We start from the raw sequence: 23,840 nt of genomic DNA on the forward strand, positions 1-23,840 counted from the left end.
AACTCCACTGAACTGTGTTGTCTGGCAGGATGTTGGTGCAGTTGTGATGGCTGGACGGGAGTAATTGCTTTGTTTAGTGCGTACCAGGCCCACCAGATGAGAAACAATGGAATTAGGTTGGTCAGCTGAGGTAGTTAATGGTATTGGTCAATTTACGATTATTTTCTTTGGCTTGAGAACGCGCGAACAAACTCGCGCTTATTTCATGTAGAATACGGAATATGTAGTTATTCAAGAACGTCTTTGACTTTCTTCAATCTCAACCTCAATCAATACGGTGTAGAGACTCAAGAAATCAAATTAAACTAGTTCCAGATATAGATTAAACACTTCATAATACGATCACTTACGTAGGCCTACTGGGAAGACATTTTTTTTTATAATTAATATATTTCCAATTGCAATTACTTTTTTTAAATATAATTTTAACGTTGTAAATCTACGCAACTCTTGGGTTACAAATGACAAGCAACTCCCCCATTTCTTGTCTTTATGGCCAAATATATTCCGAATATTTGTGGTGGAAAACTTTTATAATGTTTTAACATTTCTTTGTAGTAATGTTTAAATTATTCAGGAATTAGCAGGGGAAATTCCGTGCGTAATGTTGGTATTACCTAGGGAGAGAGGGGTAGCCATGGGGGATATTGTGGACATGGTATGGATAGCCTAGTGGATGGATGGTGGGGATAGCCTAGTGGATGGATGGTGGGGATAGCCTAGTGGATGGATGGTGGACATGGTGGGGGTAAGGTAAGGTAATTATCAAGAGGAAGCACTAAGCCATTACGACTATATAGCACTTGGAAAAAATGTGAGGATAAGGATTTGGGATAGAACGGAGGGAAGAAACGGTGCCCAATCACTTGGGCAGTCGGGGATTGAACGCCGACCTGCATAAAGCGAGACCGTTGCTCTACCGTTCAGTCCAAGGGGTTAGCCTAGGGATGGATGAGACATGGAGGGGCTAACCAAGTGTATGTGATAGCAGACATGGTGGTGGTAGCCTAAAGTGGAGTGGTGTGCGCGGAGAGATGGGTAGCCTATGGCTGTGATAATGATAATAAACATGGAGGGAGTAGTCTACAGTGACGTGATGGTGAACATAGATAAGGTAGCCTAGTTGAGTGATGGTAGGGGTAGTCAAGTGGTGTGTGGCGGGGGAAGGGTCGCATCGTACTCTATAGGAGAGTTCAATGTACATACATTAAGAAATATTGTAAGCAGTCGTTAAATGTTGGTGAAGCTGTTTGGCAAAATGAGGACTATGCGGGCGTGGGAATTCCCATGCAAACTCTCGAGCCCGGCAGTAACCGTCCCTCCTCCTGGGGGTGGTGCCAGCGACACCCGAGTACTGGGGCCTGCCGGCTCCTCGACCCACCTGCTACACTCTCACCACTGATAGTTTAATTTTCATGCTTGAAACATCGTGGGGAGTTGGAAGTGTGTTTGATGGCGGAGTTACACTGCTCAGAGTAACATTTTGGTTTGGTAGCGGCCTTAAAGGCTGCCAAACCTCGGGGGGTGGAGGTTAGCTAACTGACCCACCAGCAAGCGTACTTATGGCCTGAACATTGGAGCAAGACAAACTCTGGGTGCGTCTGGGTGTAAATCTAGTGTGGTGGAAGCGTGGCTGGGGGTGGTGATGCACTGCTGGAGGTATAATGTAAGCAGCCAGTTACTAAAGCCAGCCACTCCGGCAACTGTCTCAACTATCACCTTTCACCCCCACGGCTCCTGCAGGCTCCAGGTCTTGGTTTATCGCAGCTCGTGTGTCACTTGAAGAGCCTTGTGTCCTTTAGTAGCGCTCTCTGTTTAGTCAGTTGAAGCGTAACTACTTCATCTTATCTAACCAGGCCCCCCCTGGGCTTCTCTTCCAAAAGCGTTATTTCCCAGTTCCTTGAGGCCTGAGTTGATTAGTTTACTGCCACTACCCGTTTTGTTTATTACAGCATGACAGTTAACAAAATTATATCGGGCTGCAAGACGTGGGTTTCACTAAGGGACACCAGCATAGGGCAGTAACACTGGCGAGACCAGGAAATTACTGGGGTCGAGGGGTAGTCGGGGCGGGTTGGGAGTTTTCTGGAGTAGTTTGGATATTTACCTGAATTTATCAGAGGGTAACTATTTCTCTAGTCGCCTCGACGAAGATAGCAAGGCGTCGGCTTGTCAAAGAGTTACGCCCCCCCCCCATTTGTTCTGACATAAATGGAGTAATGAGGGGGATACATTTTAATAGCAAATTGTAGCATCCTGTTTTGTGTGGTGGTAGTGAAGATGAGAGAGAGAGGTATGGGCGGATTCCGTCACCACCAGGAGTCAACAACTTTCCCCTCTTCCCTCGTATCCTCTCTTTTTTCTCTTTTTGTTTACACGGAGTAGACGACTTTTGACTCGTGTTCAGTACCCAGACCCAACCATCAGTATGTACATCCTGGATTGTACCTCTCCAGGTATAATATTTGTGAACAAGTGCTTGGAGATTGTTTCATTTACTTACCTAGTGCCGCTGTTAGGGTTTCTTAAACACGAAGCTTCTCTGAACTCTGGTAATTGAAATGAAGCGTTGCTGTTACGTCTGCCTTCTGTCAGTAGTAGTGTATTTAACAAGTTCTTGTGAACATTCTCGAAATGGTCTCTTCTCTGACGGAAAGTTGGCTGGGAAGCCTCGCATGGGAACAATCATAACTTTCAGAAGAGGGCAATAGTGAGAGACAGCCCTCTCTCCCTCTCTCATCCTCCCTCAGTTCTTCATCCATCCTTCTTCCTCTCGCCTTTCCATTCCTCACTCTTTCACCTTTCCCCCTATTCTCTCCCCTCCCTCATCACACCTTCAATGAGAAATACGCCGACCGTCTTACGCTTTGCTTTAATTAAGACTACGCTTTTGTTAACTCGTATACGGTTAAGTGACTCATTTCTGTAATTTAACCTGTCATTGTATATGGAAACTGCAAATTCTTAGATGCCATAAGGGAAATAATGAGAGGCTATGCAGTAAGTGCCAGAATGTGGAAGAAATAAAGTAGAGTGTGTATTACACCTAACAGATAAACGTTACAGTATCGAATATTTTTGTTTGTAAAAAAAAAAGTACATTGGGGGTTATTACAGTTGATAATCAGTATGTGGTAGAGGAGAGTTTTTGAAAGGCTGTCGAGAGGCTATTATGTTCGTCGCCGTTGGCGGGAACTTGAGAGGAGCAGACTATTCTTTGTCCTCCGTACTTCAATTTGGCGGGAAGCCAGAGTGATTTCTGAATGACATTGCTCCCGTTTGTATCGAAATTTAATTACTTTCTCTTTCCCTTGTATGGCTCGGGCCTTTTATTCCTGGGAAGGCCTATGTGTCGATATTCGTAAAGTTGATGGCTTGATTTGTTACTAAGGGTGGCTGTATTGAATTTATTTGATGTTAATTAGATTAGATGTGAATGATTAGTATTAAGAGACCCATCTCGTATCGTACTAATTTAGATGTTAATAGTTGACATATTAATGTTTGAGTGATTTCTGCCTTCTCTCGTTTATACATGTATTTATATCATGCTAGATAGGGTGTTTGGCAACGCCCAGGTTCACCGTAAATAGAGACCCCGGAATGCAAATTTGCCATCACAATATGCGTTTTACATGTCATTATCTGAATTCTGTAATATAAACAAATTATATAACTAGTAGTGTGGTACTCATTTGGGCTGGCCGGTAGAGCGACGGTCTCGCTTCATGCAGGTTGGCGTTCAATCCCCAACCGTCCAAGTGGTTGGGGACCATTCCGTTCTTCCCGTCCCATCCCAAATCCTTATCCTGACCCCTTCCCCGGTGCTATATAGTCGTAATGGCTTGGTACTTTTCCCTACGAGCTCACCATAGCCCGTGCTTGGGTACAAGTGACAGGATGAACAACCCAGCGGGTTTTCTTCCTATTGGGGAGTGTTGTACATGCTGCTATGGCGGTGTGTCCACTCACAGGATGAGTGGCGCTGCCCAATAAACTCGCCCCTCGGGGCAAAATTTAAAAAAACAAAAATTACTTGGAACTTTTTGTTCCTAGTAGCTGAATCTTTAAACAACAACGGTGCTTTCCTCTGATAATTCCTTCCCTCCCGGCTTTGCACGGGTCTATCTCCCCCTCTTTCCCAATACCCCCTCTATCATTTCTCTCTCACTATTCCCCCGCTCTCCCAATCACCCCCACCTTTTGTCACCTATATTTCTCAGAAAATGCAATGATGCATGCGTGTTTTGTTTTTCATTAACACATTTAGGTACATGTCAAGGATAACTGCATTTGTGCAGTTATCCTTGACTATATGGACGGGAGTACACGTTCATCCTTTTCCAGTAAAAAATGTATAGTCACCTTTCACTATTTATAGGAAGGAGTGGGGTCACTTTTGGGCCCGACCCCCCTCTTAATAGGACTGACTCCGACCAGCCTAACAACGTCGGACCCTACATGATACCCACCCCCTTCACGGAATTTCCCATTAAGGTTGTTGTACATACCCATCGTGCAACAAACCACAAGGGTCTGATACACGTACCTCAACACGCCTCAAGGGTTCCCTTATGCGGTTACAACCATTAACCCTTCACTGGAGGCTGTGGCGAGCCTCCAGTGTCTGGCCTCCAGCCTCATACCTGCTCTCTATATGAGGCTAACCTCAGCCCGTCCAATTACACTACCTCCCTTCCCATACCCACCATTCATCCTGCAAAGTTTAATGAGATTAGCACCAAACATTTGACCATCATCCTAGGGCAGACCAAAAACAAACATACATCCTGTTTTATGCCTATACATTTCCAGTATGGAGCCGTGACGTTAGTGGATATTCTGATGTTCATATTTATCTGTATTAACATGGGGGGGGGGGAGTACGTCACATACCACAGGGAAGTGGGGTGGGGGGGTGATGATGTAGGCCTACCATGTTTCCTATCCATCATTCATAATTTTGTTTAACCTTTGTGAAGAGGACCCCAACCAATTGGTACATGTCATCCAGGCAATATGTTAATGTATTCAATTACTTTAGGTGCCCTAAAATGTAGGCTTGGGGGGGGGGCAGTGAGTAAAGAGACGGGCTGTAATTCCTACACGGTTCACTAGATATAGATGTAAATACCCCTCAAATAAATTACAGTCGCGTCTGTACTTTATCTAACGTACTGAGTACAAAACGACCGACACTGTCACTGATCGAATATTTACGGACCACAGCTGTATTATTTCGGCACGGATGCTTGTTCAGAATAAAGTAGAGTAGCGGTAGACATTGCCAGGAGGATGAACGAATCTTACATAGCTACAAAATAAAGTCGGGAAACATCTTTAGTTTCCCAAGATTGACAGCGGAATGTTCTCGTTTCCCCTGTTGGAGGTGGGAACTATTATAGTGATAGAACTTTCTGGTTTCCCCGAAAGCAATAGGGAAATAATATACCTATCCACGGTAGTGACATTATTTATGCCATGATAGTAGACAACAAATAATCCAACAATGATTAGAGAAAGTACAAATGATAGAAAACTTCTCAAACTCCTTTAGGGATGTTTCCTTGTTATACTAACATCCGTATAATGTAACGGGGAACATTAGGAACATTCATGCAGGCCGGTGTTCAATTCCCGACCGTCCAAGTGGTTAGGCACCATTCCTTTCCCCCGTCCCATCCCAAACCCTTTATCCTGACCCTCTACCAAGTGCTATATAGTCGTACTGGCTTGGTGCTTTCTCTTGATAATTCCCTTTCCCTTCTTAGCTGGTAAGGGAACATCCCGACTTCCCCTGTGTAGGGGGAGGACCGTTTGTTATCGGGCAGGATCGCCCAATAGGACAATTCCACAACTTGCACAAAATCTGATAAACTGGCCGCCAGCCCCAACTGGGATTTGTTCTTTGTCACTCCATATCCGGCCTTTATCAGAGCGTGCGGCCATTGTTTGCGTCTCTTGGGGAGAGGTGTTGGTGTTTAACCCTCCGCTATATTTGTGTGTTTATCGGTATACTCCCCCAGCACGAGTATATCTAGCGTGCAGTTTACAAATAGTAGTATACACGTGGGTTTGGTATTAATTGTGTAGCAGTGCCTAGTACTTCAGGTACGTTTATTGAGACAACAAAATACATCTCAAAAGGATAGCGTAGCTTAGGCTATTTCTACCTCCCCCCCCCCCCCTTCCTTTACCTAGTACTGTAGCAAGCGTATTGTACCAGGAAAACGTACTGTACCGTCTATACAAAATAGATGGAAATGAAACTTGTGAATGCGATGGTTTCGAGTGCATAAAATGAAGTTTGTTCATCATAACCATATTTGGAGTTTGCTGCGTGGTCTCTGACGTTTACATAATGTGTACGCTCCACATATTTACTCTGTCTCGCAATATTGACATTTAAAATTTATGTTGGCATAAATCATGCGAACGCATAAATATTATTTATAAATGTTATGACAAGACCTGTATTCTGTATCAGAGGTCGTCGATATCGATTACAGATCAGCATCCCATTTCTGTTCGTAAATTAAAAATTGATAGAAAAATTAATTAAATGGCCTTTTAACGTTCGTCATACGAAATAACGACTTATGGTTTTGTTTTCAAGTACAGCTGAAAGGTTACCGAGATGAAGTCTGAAATAGCCTAGTCGGATATCCATATAAACAAAGCAAACATTAAACTTAACCGTAGCTAATATTTAGCGATTTTCATCCGTGTGAAATTTTAACGGTATAATGAGGGATTAGCGGGTATTTAGGGCTGGCTGGCCATTTCAATCACCAATGGCAGGATTCAATACAATACATGGCGCCTCTTAGCGGCGGGCCGCGGCCAGTGGACGCACTTTCAAATCGGATTAATTTGATATATTGCCACTAGATCTGAATAGACTCTCATAATCCTTCTTTGAGGGCATTCACCCGGTATTTTCTTTTTTTAGGATTCAATATGTAAATGAGAATTAAATGCGATTAGGGGGAAAAGTAGGGGTGTTAATAATTATATTTTGTGCTCAATATTTTACACAAAATTAGGACTTGGTGACTTATTGGTCGTTAATTGTGTTGTTGTGTAATTGTTTTTGTATATGTGACTGGAAAACGGCAGTTTGTGTAATGGATCGAACCCATCCTCCTGAAATGATAGTATTTTTGTAACTATTGGGTCCATAATACCAATGTATTATGGAGCCCCATAATTATGTATCATGAAGCCCCAATAAGCCACTTTTTGCACTATTTGTTTTACTCTGAAAAAATTAAAGCTAAAATCCAAACTTAAATATTCCTAGGCCTAGGAATAAAATTAGTGTATTAGGTCTATTAATTAGACCAAAAATAGTGTATTCGGTCTAAGAATTACTAGGAGAGGTTAGATTGGGTCTTGTATTCATATTGCTGATGAAGAAGTATTCGGTTTGTTCAATGATGCACAAGTGTACTTTCTGGTGGTCCACCACAACACATAGGTACTTTCGGGTGGTCCACCGCGACACACAGGTACTTTCCACCACATAGTTACTCTTAAGTACTTTCATTTTAGGAGGCTGGGCCGAGTGATGAAGGTTCCTGTGGTCAGTTATGTTTGCTTTATCCATGGTATGTGTAGTGTTTATTTAATCTCTGTTTTATGATTCGTATATATTTGTAGCGAAGATGTTTGTTTTTATTATTATTGTGAATGTAGATTAGTTATCTTAAATACGTGGGATATTATAACTACAACTTTCCTTTAATAACACGAAAGGAAAACATTTACATATGTCCAGACTGAGGGTGAGGGAGGAGCGAGGGTTGTCAGTGGTAGGCTAGTGTCCGGGATGGTGATGACCTTCTTTGTGGGGGTGGGCGGGCCGTTAATGGGTGGCCGGAGAGTGGGCGGGCGGTTGACGGGTGGCTATTCAGTCGGGAATGCGGTTCATGGTCAGCAGCGCAGCGCTAAATTCCAGCATCAGATAAGTGGCTGGTGGCGCACCATTCCGGAGTCACCATGTTATCAGTGCGTGGGTTTATCGGCACCTCCGCCCGCTCTCCTCCATTATATCACGTCAAGGGGACCCCAGGGTGCAAAATGTACTTTTTCCTGTCTTTAGCGGACAATCCCGTAGAACATTTCTCACGTATCTCTTTCCTCGGCTGTTAAGCCTTCTTGCGTAATTTTTACGAAGCATAAAATTAGAGCGAAGCCAGCACGAAGGGAAGGGGGGTAGAGATGGAGTGGATGAGTTCCCTGGGCAGCGCCCGTCTGAGCGATGCTGTCTTGTGTTGGTGCGGAAATGGTCATGCGGCGTAAACATTACCACGCGGCGTAAACACTACCACGTGGCATAAACACTACCACGTGGCGTAAACACTACCACGTGGCGTAAACACTACCACGCGGCGTAAACACTACCACGTGGCATAAACACTACCACGACCTTGAGGTTACCTTGAGGTGCTTCCGGGGCTTAGCGTGGTAGTGTTTACGAGGCGTAAACACTACCACGCGGCGTAAACACTACCACGAGGCGTAAACACTACCACGCGGCGTAAACACTACCACGCGGCGTAAACACTACCACGCGGCGTAAACACTACCACGCGGCGTAAACACTACCACGCGGCGTAAACACTACCACGCGGCGTAAACACTACCACGCGGCGTAAACACTACCACGCGGCGTAAACACTACCACGCGGCGTAAACACTACCACGAGGCGTAAACACTACCACGCGGCGTAAACACTACCACGCGGCGTAAACACTACCACGCGGCGTAAACACTACCACGCGGCGTAAACACTACCACGCGGCGTAAACACTACCACGAGGCGTAAACACTACCACGAGGCGTAAACACTACCACGAGGCGTAAACACTACCACGCGGCGTAAACACTACCACGAGGCGTAAACATTACCACGTGATGGAATCCGCGAAGGGATGTTACATGATGCACATCCACCAAGCAGCTAGCGACTCTTAAACTGGTGCAAGCGAAGAGCAAACAACTGACCTAAGAGTAGTTAAAATTTATTTAGCACATGGCCCTGAGTAAATAAAGCCCTGTCCCATTATGCATTCAGTGTTGTTAATGCCTTCGCTGTGGGTCCCCACACGAGAGCACTGTGGGTCCCTTTGTCTGCCTGAAGCATGTATGACACAGGGGGGGCTTCCACAGGAGAGAGATCTGCTGAAGCGTAAAATTTAGTTTAGTGAGTTATTAAGGTGGGCTTCAACCCTTAGTGTAACTTCTGCCACACTTTCGTTCGGTCAAACAGTTAGGACTTTTGTTTTTTAGTTTCACTTGTCTAAGTGGATAAACAATAGGGATAAAAAGAATACACATCGTTGGCGACCGAAGAGTCTCCCAAGAGGAAAAAGTAAAGGTTGGATGGAAGATCTGAAATGCCCACACTTGATGTTGGCAAATTTCTCTTGTCGTAACATTTACTGGACGTTCAAAAACAGTCGAGACGATCATTGTGGGGCAGTTTATGATAACTGCTGTTCTCCCTGTGGCCCTTGACAAGGAAATTGCATGTCATTCCGTTATGATAACTATCTATACCAAACATTCAGAAGAAATATAAAAACGCTTATGTAATATAGACTCATTCACCGACAGTTGTATACACACTTTTAATTATACTGGCAGAAAAAGATGCAAACATACAGCTAGACAAAGAGTGAGAAAGAAACGGGAAGCCCTGGCGCAAGTAGGTTATTTTAGATAAGGATCCCATGTAGTTTTGGCCCAGCACGAGATCCATTTTCTGTGTTTCGTTTATGTCCGGGTTATTGTTATTGTGACGGGGACTATTTTTCGGAGCCCAGACTCCTAAAATGAAACTATTTATAGAAACTATTTGGTCGAAAGTAGCAGTATGACGTGATGGACCAGCAGATAGTAGAATTTTGTATTATTGAATTTGAACAAACTAGAAACTTTTTTTATCAGCAATATCTTTATTAATATTAATAAATATAAGACCTGACCTAACCAAACCTAACCTCCAGCAATATTTGGTCTAATACCAGCTCGTCTACCTAAGGTTTCCCAACGTCAAGAAATATTCGTACTAAAGTGCCTTCTCGGTTTAATCTGTCCTCCTAGTAGAACGTCGCATTTTGACGTATGCTTTAGACCTACCAGAGGACCCAAAACACAGTACAATATGTCAACTTCGCGAGCCGCTACCCTTTTCTAGTTCGATGATTTTTGTCCTTAGTGAGAGTATACGTCAAAATGCGACGCTCTATTAGGAAGAGGACATATTACGACAGTGTCTTGATGTTGGGAAACCTTAGGAGGACGGGTTGGGATGTAACCTGCGTCCCAATGGGAACACTGGGACGTGTTCATTACGGGCTCACCATAGCCCGTGCTACATGGACACTTCGTTCTGAGTAGCTAAATTTAAAACAAACAACATGGGAACACTGGCGTTTGCTTGAAGAATAATTGTTGCTCTTAGATACTGTGCTTATTGGGGAAATTTATGTCGTTTTCGGGAGGCATGTAATGCTTGTGATTGTAATGTAATGGATTATTACATATTTCATTGCCTAATGTACATATTTATATTTCAGCGCACGCACAGAGCGATGATGGTGTGTACGAGTATGATGAATACGATAATTCCAACACCAACGACTATAACGAGCCGGACGACTACCCGGAGCTGGACGTTTCGCCAACCTTCATTACTAACGCCCAACAGTTCTCCGTTGAACTTGGAGGCGACATTACCTTCCCCTGTGCCGTCGAAAACCTTGGTAACACCATCTTGGGCTTTTCTTGAAGGAGCTTTTCGTTAATGGATGTGCTGTTCAGTAATTAACAGTGGACGTTATCAATCAATTAAATTTTGTTTGTGGGTCCTTGTTGCTTTGATAGTTGAAATATATTGATTTATTCGTTAAATCCTGTTCAAAATATAATTTATGATGTAATTTTTTTTTTACTTTATTTCACAAGTCAGATTTAAAGGTTTCTGGAACAGCCCTGACAATGTAATTCTTTGTTTCCAATGTGATAAATGTACATTTTTGACATATTGAAACTGCCATTCCAATTCTATTCCTCATAATCCCCATTTCCAATCATTTCTTAAGTCTTATTTTATCCCCCCTCTATAGAAACGGTTATATTTTGTCGTTTTCAAGTTTATTTTTATTTTTTTTACATTTATACAGTAAATGTAAAGTAAAGTAAAATAAAAAAGTAAAATTTATACAGTAAAATACAGTAATACTTATATAGTAAAATGCATTTGACTTTGCAGGAAGCCACCTGGTTATGTTTAAACACATCATGAACAGTGGGGAAAACAAGCTGTTATTCGTCGGGGATATTGCCGTAAGTTGAGTGTTCCCAGCCGCCTTCCCTGGCTTGGTGGTGTCACTCTCATCACTATATGACTTTGGTAGCTACCAAAGGCACATAAGTCTTCCGAGACTATTGGATGCCTTCTAGTTAAGAAATGTTGATGCACTGCATGATTGGTTATAGCTCTACACAAGCACATTTTTATTACAATTGTGGAAAATAAATAGAACTATATGAATTGTAAAAAAAAATACTATTTATCTTCAAGATATAAGTTGGGTTATTATCCAGCATTAGAACTACAGTATATCGAGGCCAATATGTTTTTATATGTGAAATTAAAATAGTTTCCATTGTTGAGGACAATAAGCCTGATAGTATTGACCCCTCCTAGGATATTTACTACTAGGTGAACAGAGGCATCAGATACTAGGAATTATGACAACATTGTGCTCCCCAGAAGTCATTTTTTTTTTTTTTTTTTTTTTTACCATTTTGATGGTGCAGTGACTACCTCTGAAGGATAGAAATGGTTAGGTACGTTTCCTTTCACCATATGCATCTGTTCACCTAGCAATAAATAAGTACCAAGGAGTTGGACAACTGTTGTAGGGTTGCATCCTGGGAGTGATGGTCAATTGGAGGTGAAGGGACCTCGATACAAACCTAAAGTATATACTGTAAATACAAAGGCTTCCTGTCCCTGACAAAACAAATTATCAAAAGTACAACCCTTGCATGTACACTGCTGCCTATACCTAAATATAAGAGGGCCAGATTATTAGGTCATTCAGCACCTTGAAGTAGTTGAGCCATTTTCTTGATGTGTGATCTAGAAAAATGGAGTTTGTGTACGTTAGTGAGGTGGGGAATGAGAGCGGCTATTGTAAGAACAATCCCAGTCTAACAAGAAAATGGCAAGTGATAAGGCTTGAGTAATATCTGAAAGGATATCTGATTAACCAGGCTGTGATTCATACGTCAGGCTGCGAGCAGCTGTGTCCAACAGCCTGGTTGACCAGTCCAGCAACCAGGAGGCCTGGTCAGGGACGGAGCTGCGGGATTGGTGAGCCCCGAAATCAAGGCAAGGTAGAAGTCACTCATGAAGGAGTGGTAGTACCAACCTATATGCCTTTGGTAGCCCTTTACTTAAGGTATATTGAAGTCGTAAACTCCAAAACTCTGCTGGAAAAAAATCATCAGGGCAAATGGGGGGAACGTTTGGGGGAAGGGGGGAAGCCACCAGCTTCCTGTCCTCAAGGCCACTATTATTAGTGACCCTCGGGTAAATATGTACACCTCTGAAATGGCTGGCAGTGTTCTGTTAGAACAAGAAAAATGTAGAAATACAAAAGATATGGAGAATCTAAAAAGCATAAGTAATGTTGAGATAGAATAAAGAATGATAATGCCATTGAAAAATGTGAAGTGCAAAATCAGTAAACCAAGATTGGGAGTATTCTACGATGATTTTACAGTGTTGAACAAATGGACGATGACAGAATAGTGAAGTGTATGTATTGGAAGGCAGAAGTAGACCAAGAAGATGGGCAGACATGAAGTGTGATCAAGAGGGCTTATTAAGGGAAATTAAATGTTGTTTAATTTTGTTTAATCTTTATTTGCTAGTTGCATATGAAATGTGCTGAAATTGGTCCAAGTTTCAGCATCGCAACCTAAATAGAAATGGAGAAAAATTAAAAATCTATTATTCAACACTTTTCAAAATGCCTGGACAAACATAAGTGTCAACTAAAATCATTTCCATGACACTCAGCTATCACATTAGCATATAATAAAGGATTTCTATAAGCAATTTTATAAAAAAAAATGGTTTACTGCAATAATAAAAATTTTCAAAGTTCCCCCCAGAAATATGCAAACTGAAGTTTATAAATATTTATAAAATCAATAAATGGACATCGGAATAAAGTGTCTTATAGAGATTGTAGAAGTATAAACCTTACATATAATGTGTAATTTTCATGTAAATTGATTAATAAATGAAAGTCCAGGCATCATGAATTTGTAAATTACTTAGCTGAGTAAAATTAAGTTTAAAGTTTGGCCACCTGTAGCTGAGGTTGAGGTCGACCGATTTCTTTCAAAATTGGCACCCTTGCAGAGCAAGGCAAATGTATGAAAGGTAAGGTGTAATAAAGGGATTAGTAATAGGAATAAGAACATAAGAACAAAGGTAACTGCAGTAGGCCTATTGGCCCATACGAGGCAGCTCCTATTTATACCCACGCAGTAAGAAGGGAGATAGTAATAGGAATAGGCAAGGGATCGTAAGAGAAAACAAGGAAAACAAAAAGAAAGAAAGAAAGATAAATGGAAGGGTAAGCTTTATGTTGGGTCACATTTGTTAGATGTCGTCGTCCCTTCACTTTCTAGTGTGTGGTTTGGTCAACAATGAGTATTATTTATACATAAGTTATTTTCTACGTTATTACGAAAAAAATTACATTTAGAGCATATGGCGCAGTACCCTTCCGGGCACCCGAGCCCTGGGTCACCGGATTCTGTACAATTGCGGCTGCAAATTTACCGTAAGTTTCTGTAAGAATATGTAAGTTTCATCATAAAAATAATCGGTTTGCACCACGGTGTTGCCACAATTATGTAGTATTTTTACAAATATTTCAGTATTTTATTATTATTTTTCTTAATAAGCCCCCTTAAGGCATTGTACGGTAAATATGAACAGAATCTGAGTACAGTAATTGGAAACAAGCACTAAGAATCAGTCTAAGAGGGAATTATTGACACGTTTGTACATAGTTCGTGAGGAACTTTGTACACCTAGTACAGTAGTACAGACCAATGCAGTTGCTCTTGATGCCATCCTAATGCTGAGAGGGATGGCAGGATAATAATTATGGTGAAGAAATTTGTCACAAAAATTTATATACTATTTTCTTCATATACTGTACTGTATTGTATCTATGTTACAGTTGAAACCTTCTGTAAAGTTCACCAAGAATGGAAATTCATTTGTTTTGAATGGGGTGGCCAGACGACATGCTGGGAAATATGTGTGCCGCATTGAGACTTCCCCGGCCACTGAGCTCACACACACACTTGATGTCCAGTATCCAGCAACGGTGAGTTATGGACCATGTATTGCCTGTCATATGGCAAGTGTTACTCTAGTGCTATATACATATACTCTACTATATAGGCCTATGAACAAAGCAGGACTCTTCAAGGTAGGAACAGCAGAATGAGGGATATACTGTATATGTAAAGTAAAGACTGATTAGTAATCGATATGTCAGGAAGAACTCTGGTGTTAAGAGATGTAAGCAGTATATTTGAAATGGGTTTGATGAAGTGGTTGAATCTAACTCATATCTAATATACGAGCCTAATATATCTTATGTTTTAATTGCCAACATAAGAAAAATGAGTGAACAGTCATTTCATTAAACTGCAACAAATTATAGGGACTGGACTAGGAGCTGACACTCGATCATGCAATTAAATCTAGGTAAGTGAAGTATTTATAACCGATTTGTATTTATTTTCAGGTAAGACGTGTAAGTCCAGAGGTACAGCGAGTGGTTCAAGGTTCAAGTGTGACATTAGAATGTGTAGCAGAGGGCAACCCACCTGCTGCCATTAATTGGAGCCGTCAGCAAGGACACCTACCTTCTGGAGCACAATCTGAAGAGGTAAAATTTAATTTGGGCTTTTAAAATAAAAACATCAAATGAAAATACAGACAAGATACCTGTACAGTATATGCATTTTTTATTAAAAATTGCTGTATATAAGTAATACTGTAATTATTTTTAAACCTATTTGTCTTACAATAAAACTTTCCTTCTACTCTCATAAGTAACTGCATTCTTTATATGACAGCCAAGTGATCGCAGATCTAGCACTAATATCTGTATGATTACTGCTGCATTCTCTTCACTTGCAGGAATGGAAATTATAGCCCAGACATCTAAAGTAGTCTTCAATGAGAGCAAGAAAAGGCTCACATTTAAGAATTACTAAATAATGTGTACAGTGTTAATATAAGTAATAAAGTCATCATTACAGGGCCTGAGTATCACCCTGGAAAATGTGGACCGTCATGTTGAGGGGACGTACATCTGCACAGCCTCAAATGGTATTGGAGACCCATCATCTGCTTCAATGACCGTTGAAGTTGAATACCCTCCAGAAGTCATCACTGAGCAAGTAAGTGTGTTCTCTCTCTCTCTCTCCCTCACATTCTTTTTCTTTCTTTCTTTCTTTCTCCACTTCTGCTCTATCTCCCCCACACCAACACATACATCTTATTTGCCTTCTGTTTCTTTCTATTCCCATGCTCTGCACCATCCACCCTCATCCTCCCTCTCTTCCCTCTTACCACCCTTCATTGCCACTATCCATCACAGGATGAAATAATTAAGGAGAGATTGGTGGAACATCTGGAGAGGATTACATTGATATAAAAAACAACATAGATTTAGGATTAATATGCTGTATATCAAATTTACCTAACATACCTTTAATAGAGTTCAATGAAAATCATTATAATGTGGCAGGAGAAAGAAGACTGTAGATTGCATTATCTTTACTTTTCCAAAATACATTTAATACAAGCCCCCCTCACAAAAGACTAGTGCACAAGATGGAAAGGCAGACGGATAACTGGACAGACCCTAAATTGGGTTACCTTGAGGTTACCTTGAGGTGCTTCCAGGGCTTAGCGTCCCCGTGGCCCGTCATTGACCAGGCTTCCTCGTTGCTGGACTGGTCAACCAGGCTGTTGAGTAGGGAAGGGCCTAACACAAAATAGGCCTAACACAAAAATAATTGTGCCTTAGTCAATTATCATTATTTCTTTACACCAAAACCACCAATCTTATTTCCATTGCTAGATATGCTTGCCCTGATTTTTTTTTTTAATTGAAAAAGTATCTATTTGTTACCAGAATTGCCTACTAAACAAAAGATGCATAATTCAGAGGATACTCTATTATCATATGGAATGCTCACAATAAATGGGTCATCTAATATTGAAAAATAAAAATTGTCATTATGAATTTTAAATTCAATTCAAATTCAAATTTGTATTCAGGTAAAAGTACATACATAGATGAAGAGTTACAAACATAATGTTGGATTTATAGATAGAGCTAGTACATACAATACCTAAAGACACTAATATGCATAGCTTATTAGTATGCTAATACGAGCAAAGCATGTATTAAATGTGATGTATGTAATGTAATGTTTTAATGTATTAAAACATTAATAGGAATGCAATTAATTAAAATAGCAATAGGAACCTGTAAGGCAAAAAATGTAACAAAAAGGTTTTGCTACATTATTTATAATGCAAATTTATTTTATGCAGGAATAAAGTGGCTAAAATGAGTACCTTTCTACAGGCTATTCTTCACACTGGTGAAGGGGATGAGGCTAAACTGATGTGCATTGTCCATGGTCGTCCACCTCCACATGTTTCCTGGGGCAAGGATGGCAAACCCATTAACCCTGACTACCACATCACTGAACATGATAGCCTCCACCGCCACACACTCACCATCAGCAAAGTAAGGGAAGAGGACTTTGGTGACTACACCTGCACAGCGGAAAATAGCCAAGGCCAAAAGGCCAACACACTCAGACTGACTGGTAAGTACCCAGTATTTCTTTTGTTCATAGTTTCACAGAGCTGAACAAAAACTTCAGAATGCTGTAAATTGTACTATGAAATTGCAAAAAGTTGTTGTATCTGATAAAATATTGAGGTCATATAATGGGATTGAACCCACATCCTTGAACTCAACAGATTTTATTATACAGCCTTAATATTTTCACCAATGCTGTATAATATTAATGAAAATATTTTGGTTAATAAGGGCTTACACAAATTTATTTAGTAGCTTTTATTACTTACTCGTAATGTACAAATATACGTAATTTACTTGACTTGCATACACAAAATTATGAGATTTGGTTGTAACATTAAGATTATTAAACATAATTTTTAATTTGAGATGATTTGTCATAGGCATTAAGAATGATTTACCTGCTTATTTACAAATATTAGTTGACTACATTAGTTATATTTTTTATTCCAGGTCTGCCTAAAACCCCTAAAATGACAAGCAGCCCCTCTGGTGGTGAGAAGACCTCTTACACACTCACATGGGAGACAGAAAGCTACACACCTATTGCCCAGTATCGTCTTCAGTACCGAAAATTTAAGGTACCTTATACTACATCTATACATTTTATTTATCTACATATGTATTTATGTAGACCTCTCTTATTATACAATAAAGCATGTTGTTCAAGATCATTTGAAAATTAGACATTGCTGATAATACACTTAAATTTTGTTGAAAATAATAATTCTTGTTGCCAAGGACACACAGCCTCTGTGAATGTATGTATAATTGAGGTAAATTCAGGTACAGTAATTATACAAGTAGTTACAGGACGAGTTACGCTTGTGGTGTCCCAAGTGAATTTTCTTAAATTTCTTCAGCACCTTTGTTTAGTTGGCTTAAATCTGTGGCCTCTTGTTCTTGAAGTTCCAGGTCTTGAGAATTCTTCATTATCAATTTTGTCGATTCCTGCTACTATTTTAAACGTATACTGTACACCTCTTTTTCTTCTATCGTCTAGCTTTGGCATATTTAATGTGTCTAGCCTCTCCTCATAGCTGTGTGTGTGTGTGTGTGTGTGTGTGTGTAATTTTACTTACTTTAGGCTTGTATTGAAATACAGTACTGTACTATACTCTCAAGGTTGAACTACTGACCCTCCCTAAGATGCAATCCCACAACAGTTGCCTAACTCCTGTGTACCTGTTTACTGCTAGGTGAATAGAGGCATTAGGTGGAAGGAAATGTGCCCACCAATTTCTGTCCTGGGAATCAAACCCCGGGATTCCCCAATTGTGAATCAAGAATGAAATAAAGTGTACCATCCCATGATGAACGTGGCCCTTTTTTTTTTTTTTTCTTAATATTTATCTTCCTTATGCACTGCTCTGGGAAATGTTTAGGCATTGTCTTGTTCTTGCTGAAGATTCTCTTCTTCCATACTGTACTCTCAGTCTAGTGCCGCTCTGCAGTCTGTTTTTTCTCCCACCTCTCAACTTTCTTTAGAACATAATATTGGGCTAGTATAATCTAACCATTTGTTACTCATACAGCCAAACATCACAAAGCAGGCTCCAGGAATGTGGATCGACAGGCTGCATTCTCCGAAGCCATCAGAGGGAAACCTTACTGGTCCTATTCACCATATGAGCCATGCTATCGAGATGCTTGAGCCTGCTACCGACTACGAAGCAACAGTTGCCGTTGAAAACAAGTTTGGGTGGTCGGGGACTTCGGATGTCTTCCAGTTCTGCACAAGAAAAGGTAATAACTCATCCCATAGAGACCCAAGTGACTGGGTGTGTATATGGGAAGTGAGCCGAGTATTAATACTACTAAATGACAGCTAAATTATTGCAGCTTTTATTAATAAGGTTTATTATTTTCATTTCAGCCAAATTAATAATAATAAATCTTTCAAAAGATTTTGTGTATTGTCTCAATGGAAGAGTTTAGTTAAGTATAATTAACAGTTTTTCCCATATATGCAATCATGACATTGTGTAGCTTCAGAGACATGAGCCAAACTGACTCTTCTCTTGCCCTTTTAATTAGCACAGTGCATCATTTTTAAGCTCGTATTTTGTGTCCCAGTAAAATGGCTGTTGACTCTGAACTTTATTTACTTTTCAGTTCCTCATTCCCTCCCATGACTTTAATATTTTACTGAAATTTTATTCCGTTAAATATTAGTTAAAAAAATTTGTTCCTTGTTATAAGATTTTTTTGCAGAGAACGAAAAATTTCTAGGTACGTGTGGATCTTCATCCAAGAGTATTGGGTGTGTTTGAGGTAATATCTATTTCTAGGTATAGTTATCCTTTTATGATTTTTGAAGAGAAAGTGCATAGGGATGCGTGTTGTCTATCTTGCAAGTGAAGCATCACCAAAGCTACTAGTATTACAGTAACATTGTCACAGTAGCAATATTAACTGATGGAATGTTATTACTTATTTATTAGCCATAATATTTGTTATTTCCTTGGAATGTAATATTCTGAAGCAAGAATTTCAAAATAGCTTTGTTAACAGATGAGAGTAGTTTTCCCCAGCTGTTAAATATAAGCAAGACCTTTGTGTGTGTGTCCTGAACCCATCTGCTTGTTTACTGTGCCTGCAATGTCTTCCTTTTGTTTAATCCTTTGTTGTCAGCCTACACTGTGTATATACTTCACGTCAAAGCAAACTTACAGCATTTGTACCATTTGTACAGTATTTCTTTAAGCATTTAATTCAGGATAATTTAATAAGTGATAAGAGCCTCGGTTTCTAGACTGAATGAATTTATGAAGTCAATTTAATTTCTATGATTAGTTTAATGTAGTATTTGGCAAGTATTGTTGATCTCTGGGGTGTGGTTTTTCTGCTGGTCTGTGGCAGGTGGCGTGACTTGGTCGATCTGTGGATTTTGTTCAACTCTTGGGAGAATGTTTCAAGTAGTTGGGGGTTATGGACTAAGATTTATTGTATTGGTACCATGCCTTCAAGATCTTGAAGGGTATTACCATGTCAATATCTCCCCAGACCTCGCAGTTGAACAGCAAAAAAAAAAAGACCTAGTACTAAGAGGAAAGCTAAAAGAACTTGAATGCATACAAAGATTCAAAGCTAATGATCAGGAGAGGATGGGTGATCATGATAGTGTATGGAGGAGAGGCCGTAGTCCTCTACTCAGCCAGGCAGAACTAATCCTATATATCTTAGAAGACAAATAGGCACAAAACCGGAGTGACAACGAACAGAGTAGTAATGTACAGAATCTAGGAACTCTCTCTCAGCCCAATAGGAACAACATAAGCAATTTAAAGTGCTTCTACACTAATGCCAGAAGCCTGGAGAATAAATTTGATGGATTATGTGCATATGCTGAGGCCGAGACTCCAGACATAATTGGCATTAGTAAAACATGGGGATGATAAGACATTATTGAAGGGGAATTCCACCTCCCAGGGTAATATCCACCATTCAGAAAGGACAGAACAACAAGAGCAGGGGGTGTACTGCTTTATGTGAAAGAGGACCCGAATGTAACCACCATTGATGAACTGAACACAATGGGATCCTCAGTCTGCATGGTGCAAATATTAGCTCAAGAGGGTAATATACTATCAGTGTGAGTATGCCACAGGGCTGACACAGCAGCAACTCTATAAACAAGGGCCCCAGAAAATTACACCAGAAAATAAAGGGTCATGCTAAATGGGAATGAATCTGACTAGGGAAATGTGCTAAGTGGGGTGCCACAGGGGGTTCATTTTGGGGCCAACCTATTTTGTCATATACATCAATGACATGAGAATATTACAAACCACACCACCAAATTTTCAGATGATACTAAGATCTATGGTAAAGTGGGAAGTGATATTGAGACCTTACAAAGAGATCTACATGAACGCCACAAATGGTCAGATGACTGGCAAATGCTTTTTAATGTTGATAAATGCAAGACCTTGCATGTGGGGATGTTGTTATGCACCACATGCACAACTACTGAATTGTGGTAGTTGTGACATGGTAGTTGCATCCCACATGCACAACTACTAAATTAACAGCACTACCTTGCAACATATAAATGAAGAAAGGACAGTGGAGTCAGAATCAATCATTCACTAAAAGTTGCACAAGTGGGAGTGGCAGTAAAACAGCTGATCAAACCTTGGGAATTAAGCTTACCTTTACCCTTAAGAATCATTCACTAAAGTTGCACAAGTGGGAGTGGCAGTAAAACAGCTGATCAAACCTTGGGAATTCAGCTTACCTTTACCCTTAAGGAAAAGAAGGTAGTCATTCAATTGTATAAATCTCTAGTGCACCCCCATCTGGAATATTGCATCCAGGCATGAAGTCTTCATCATCAGAAAGACACAGCTGCTCTGGAGAAGGTGCAAACCAGGCAACACCAGGCAAAACTCAACCGACTTAAATTTACTGTGAACAAGAGACAGCCAATGCTGTATATCGATAACTACTGGATGAACCGGATTAAAGGACCCGAGAGCCATGAGGGCACTACGAGAGTCAACAACTACAAAGGAAGACTGACAACGAGAAAGCAGGAGACGAAGAGCATAGAGAATAGCGTAAAGCTCCGCTAGCGACACATATAAGTGCGATCAGGAAAAACAAGAGTAGTCAACACCGTCCGCAGACTTAAGACCCATCGGTGAAGACGGAAACGGAGCGGGAGTGAGAAGAAAAGTGCTCAAGGATAGTGTACAGTAATTAAAAAGCAAATAATGTAACTTTGGGGTAAGGGAATCACTATTTGCTAGATAGAAACTTGTATTTTTCTTGGTTTTATTATAGAAGTACTGTAATGTAATTTTGAAGCACATAACCCTGTATTATGACGTGCCCAACAACTGAAGTCCGTGCTCAACTCAAGACGTGCTTGACTCGAGTCCATTACATCCAGTGGTCTACTCCACAGACGCATTCATAAATTTTTAGATGCTGTTAATTCAAAACGGGAATTTTCTCAAATATAAATTAATATTATAATATATTAGCATATTTTGCATATATATAGGTTTGGTTAGGTTAGGTGTTCAGGTTCTGTTGGCGATTATTTGTATTTGTAGTATGTAGGTGAAGCCTTTACAGCGTTGTGGTTTGAACAAAATTCGTCAGAGAAGCACTTGTTCCGGAAGTGTTCAAACGAAATTAGTTGCAAGTCATGTGTAAACTGTTTTTCATTCATAAACATGGGGATTAGCAGGTGGATGGAATCACTTTTGGGTCTTTGTTTGGAGGACGAACTGGACATGCCATGTAATATAGACAGATTCAGAGGTTCATACAGCCAAAGAAAATTTTCTTAATTGTAAGATGGGATGCATGGTTTAGTAAAGGCTTCTAAATTTTGCAGCATTTCCTGCAAGGAAGCTGACAAAGTCATTACGTGTACGTGTTAAATTCCATTAAGGGCAAGCCTTTGTAAGAGTACAGCATTCAGCGCGGTGATGAGCTTGTGCAAGTTTGGTTACACCGGAGACTGCTATCTTCACCTAGCAGTACCCAAAATATCCTCTACTCATGACGTTTTACCCGACTTCCTAATGAAATCATTAGGAAGAATGTGTAAAATTCATAAAACTTTCAAAATGTTGTGGAAAACAATAGTGTCACAAGTTTGATCAATACTGTACTGAAGCTACTTATAGAACAGCCAATTCACTATTATATATATTGTCCAGTACAGATATATATATATATATATATATATATATATATATATATATATATATATATATATATATATATATATATATATATATATATATATATATACCTATACTGTATCTCAATTTAAAAATAACATTTTATATTGCATAAACTTAAGCCTTTAAAAAGTTATAAGTAGTACAAAGTATAGTTAATATTTAGTTGACTTGCAGCATGAAAAGTCTGTTTTAGACTATCATTGAAACAAATATTACTGTTAAGGAAACCCATGTCTCTTTGATCTTGTATGTAAATGATTTCTTCCATCCAATTTGTACTGCTTAAAGGGGCACAAAACTTACCTCTGATGTATACATAATGGTGCAGAATCATCTATGTGCTGTACATGTAAGTCAGGAATTGGGTTGATTGTACTGCTGTATTGTCAATGCATTGCATATCACTGTAGGCCGAGTATATGGCCGAGTAGCGTGGTAGTTGTGAACCGCATTTAAGATTGAAGGTAAATGAAGCAGAATATAATCATGGACAGTATATCATTTCAAAAGACTATACTGTATCTAGTTAAGTGGAGGTTTATACTCCTATTTCTTTTGCTATGAATACCTCCATCGTAGCTGTTCTTTTTGACCTGGGAAATGTTTAGTGACTCGGTACTGCTTTCTGACACTTTATCAATATGATGGTGTTCCCCTGTATTGTGTTTTAAGCACTATTATTTTCCTGGTTATGCTTAATAATCTTTCTTCCTCCCTTTCCCACTGTAATATGCTCAACCTTTAATGTACACCATCTCTCACCTTATCACAGTGATGATTTTTCCTTCATTCAATGTCAGCTCCAACTTACAGTTGATAGCGTGTTATCCTGGCCTACCAGTCATGGCTTTAAGTTCTCCCCAACTAAGACATGCCATGGCTTTCACTCAGTAGAATGTCATTCCTCATCCTCCCTTATCACATTCCATGGAAATGCCATTCCCTATAAAGATACTGCTAACTCAGACTGATCTTTAACATCGGCTAGTCTTGTTTGCCAGATCTCTCACCTCTGAATTGAATGATCTAACTTAACTTAATCTTGTGCCCTACTTCCTGGGAAGCCGATAGCTGCACTCTTCATGTGCACTCCTCTCTTGTGCTGTCTAAATGAGAAGATGACTGCCCTGCCTACTCCTCCTCCTCTCCTCCCTTTGTTGCCTAGATTTGCAC

The 23,840-nt window shown here is 40.1% G+C and overlaps 1 protein-coding gene across 7 annotated transcripts in view; it reads left to right on the forward strand.

Annotated features, from left to right (window-relative positions):
- LOC123761699 (protein amalgam) overlaps positions 1–23,840 on the forward strand; it is a 513,864-nt gene that overhangs the window by 484,346 nt on the left and 5,678 nt on the right. For 3 of the 7 annotated variants that reach the window (XM_069330537.1, XM_069330542.1, XM_069330541.1), the window contains 8 exons: positions 10,588–10,773; positions 11,283–11,356; positions 14,284–14,433; positions 14,860–15,003; positions 15,368–15,520; positions 16,720–16,966; positions 17,416–17,543; positions 18,498–18,708. In XM_069330537.1, the coding sequence (XP_069186638.1) occupies positions 10,588–10,773; positions 11,283–11,356; positions 14,284–14,433; positions 14,860–15,003; positions 15,368–15,520; positions 16,720–16,966; positions 17,416–17,543; positions 18,498–18,708 (1,293 nt within the window). The remainder of the gene's footprint in view (positions 1–10,587; positions 10,774–11,282; positions 11,357–14,283; positions 14,434–14,859; positions 15,004–15,367; positions 15,521–16,719; positions 16,967–17,415; positions 17,544–18,497; positions 18,709–23,840) is intronic. The other 4 variants (XM_069330538.1, XM_069330544.1, XM_069330540.1 and 1 more) reach the window with 3 other exon arrangements.

The sequence above is a fragment of the Procambarus clarkii genome, chromosome 24 (genome assembly GCF_040958095.1).
Source record: "Procambarus clarkii isolate CNS0578487 chromosome 24, FALCON_Pclarkii_2.0, whole genome shotgun sequence".
NCBI classification, from domain to species: Eukaryota; Metazoa; Arthropoda; class Malacostraca; order Decapoda; family Cambaridae; genus Procambarus; species Procambarus clarkii.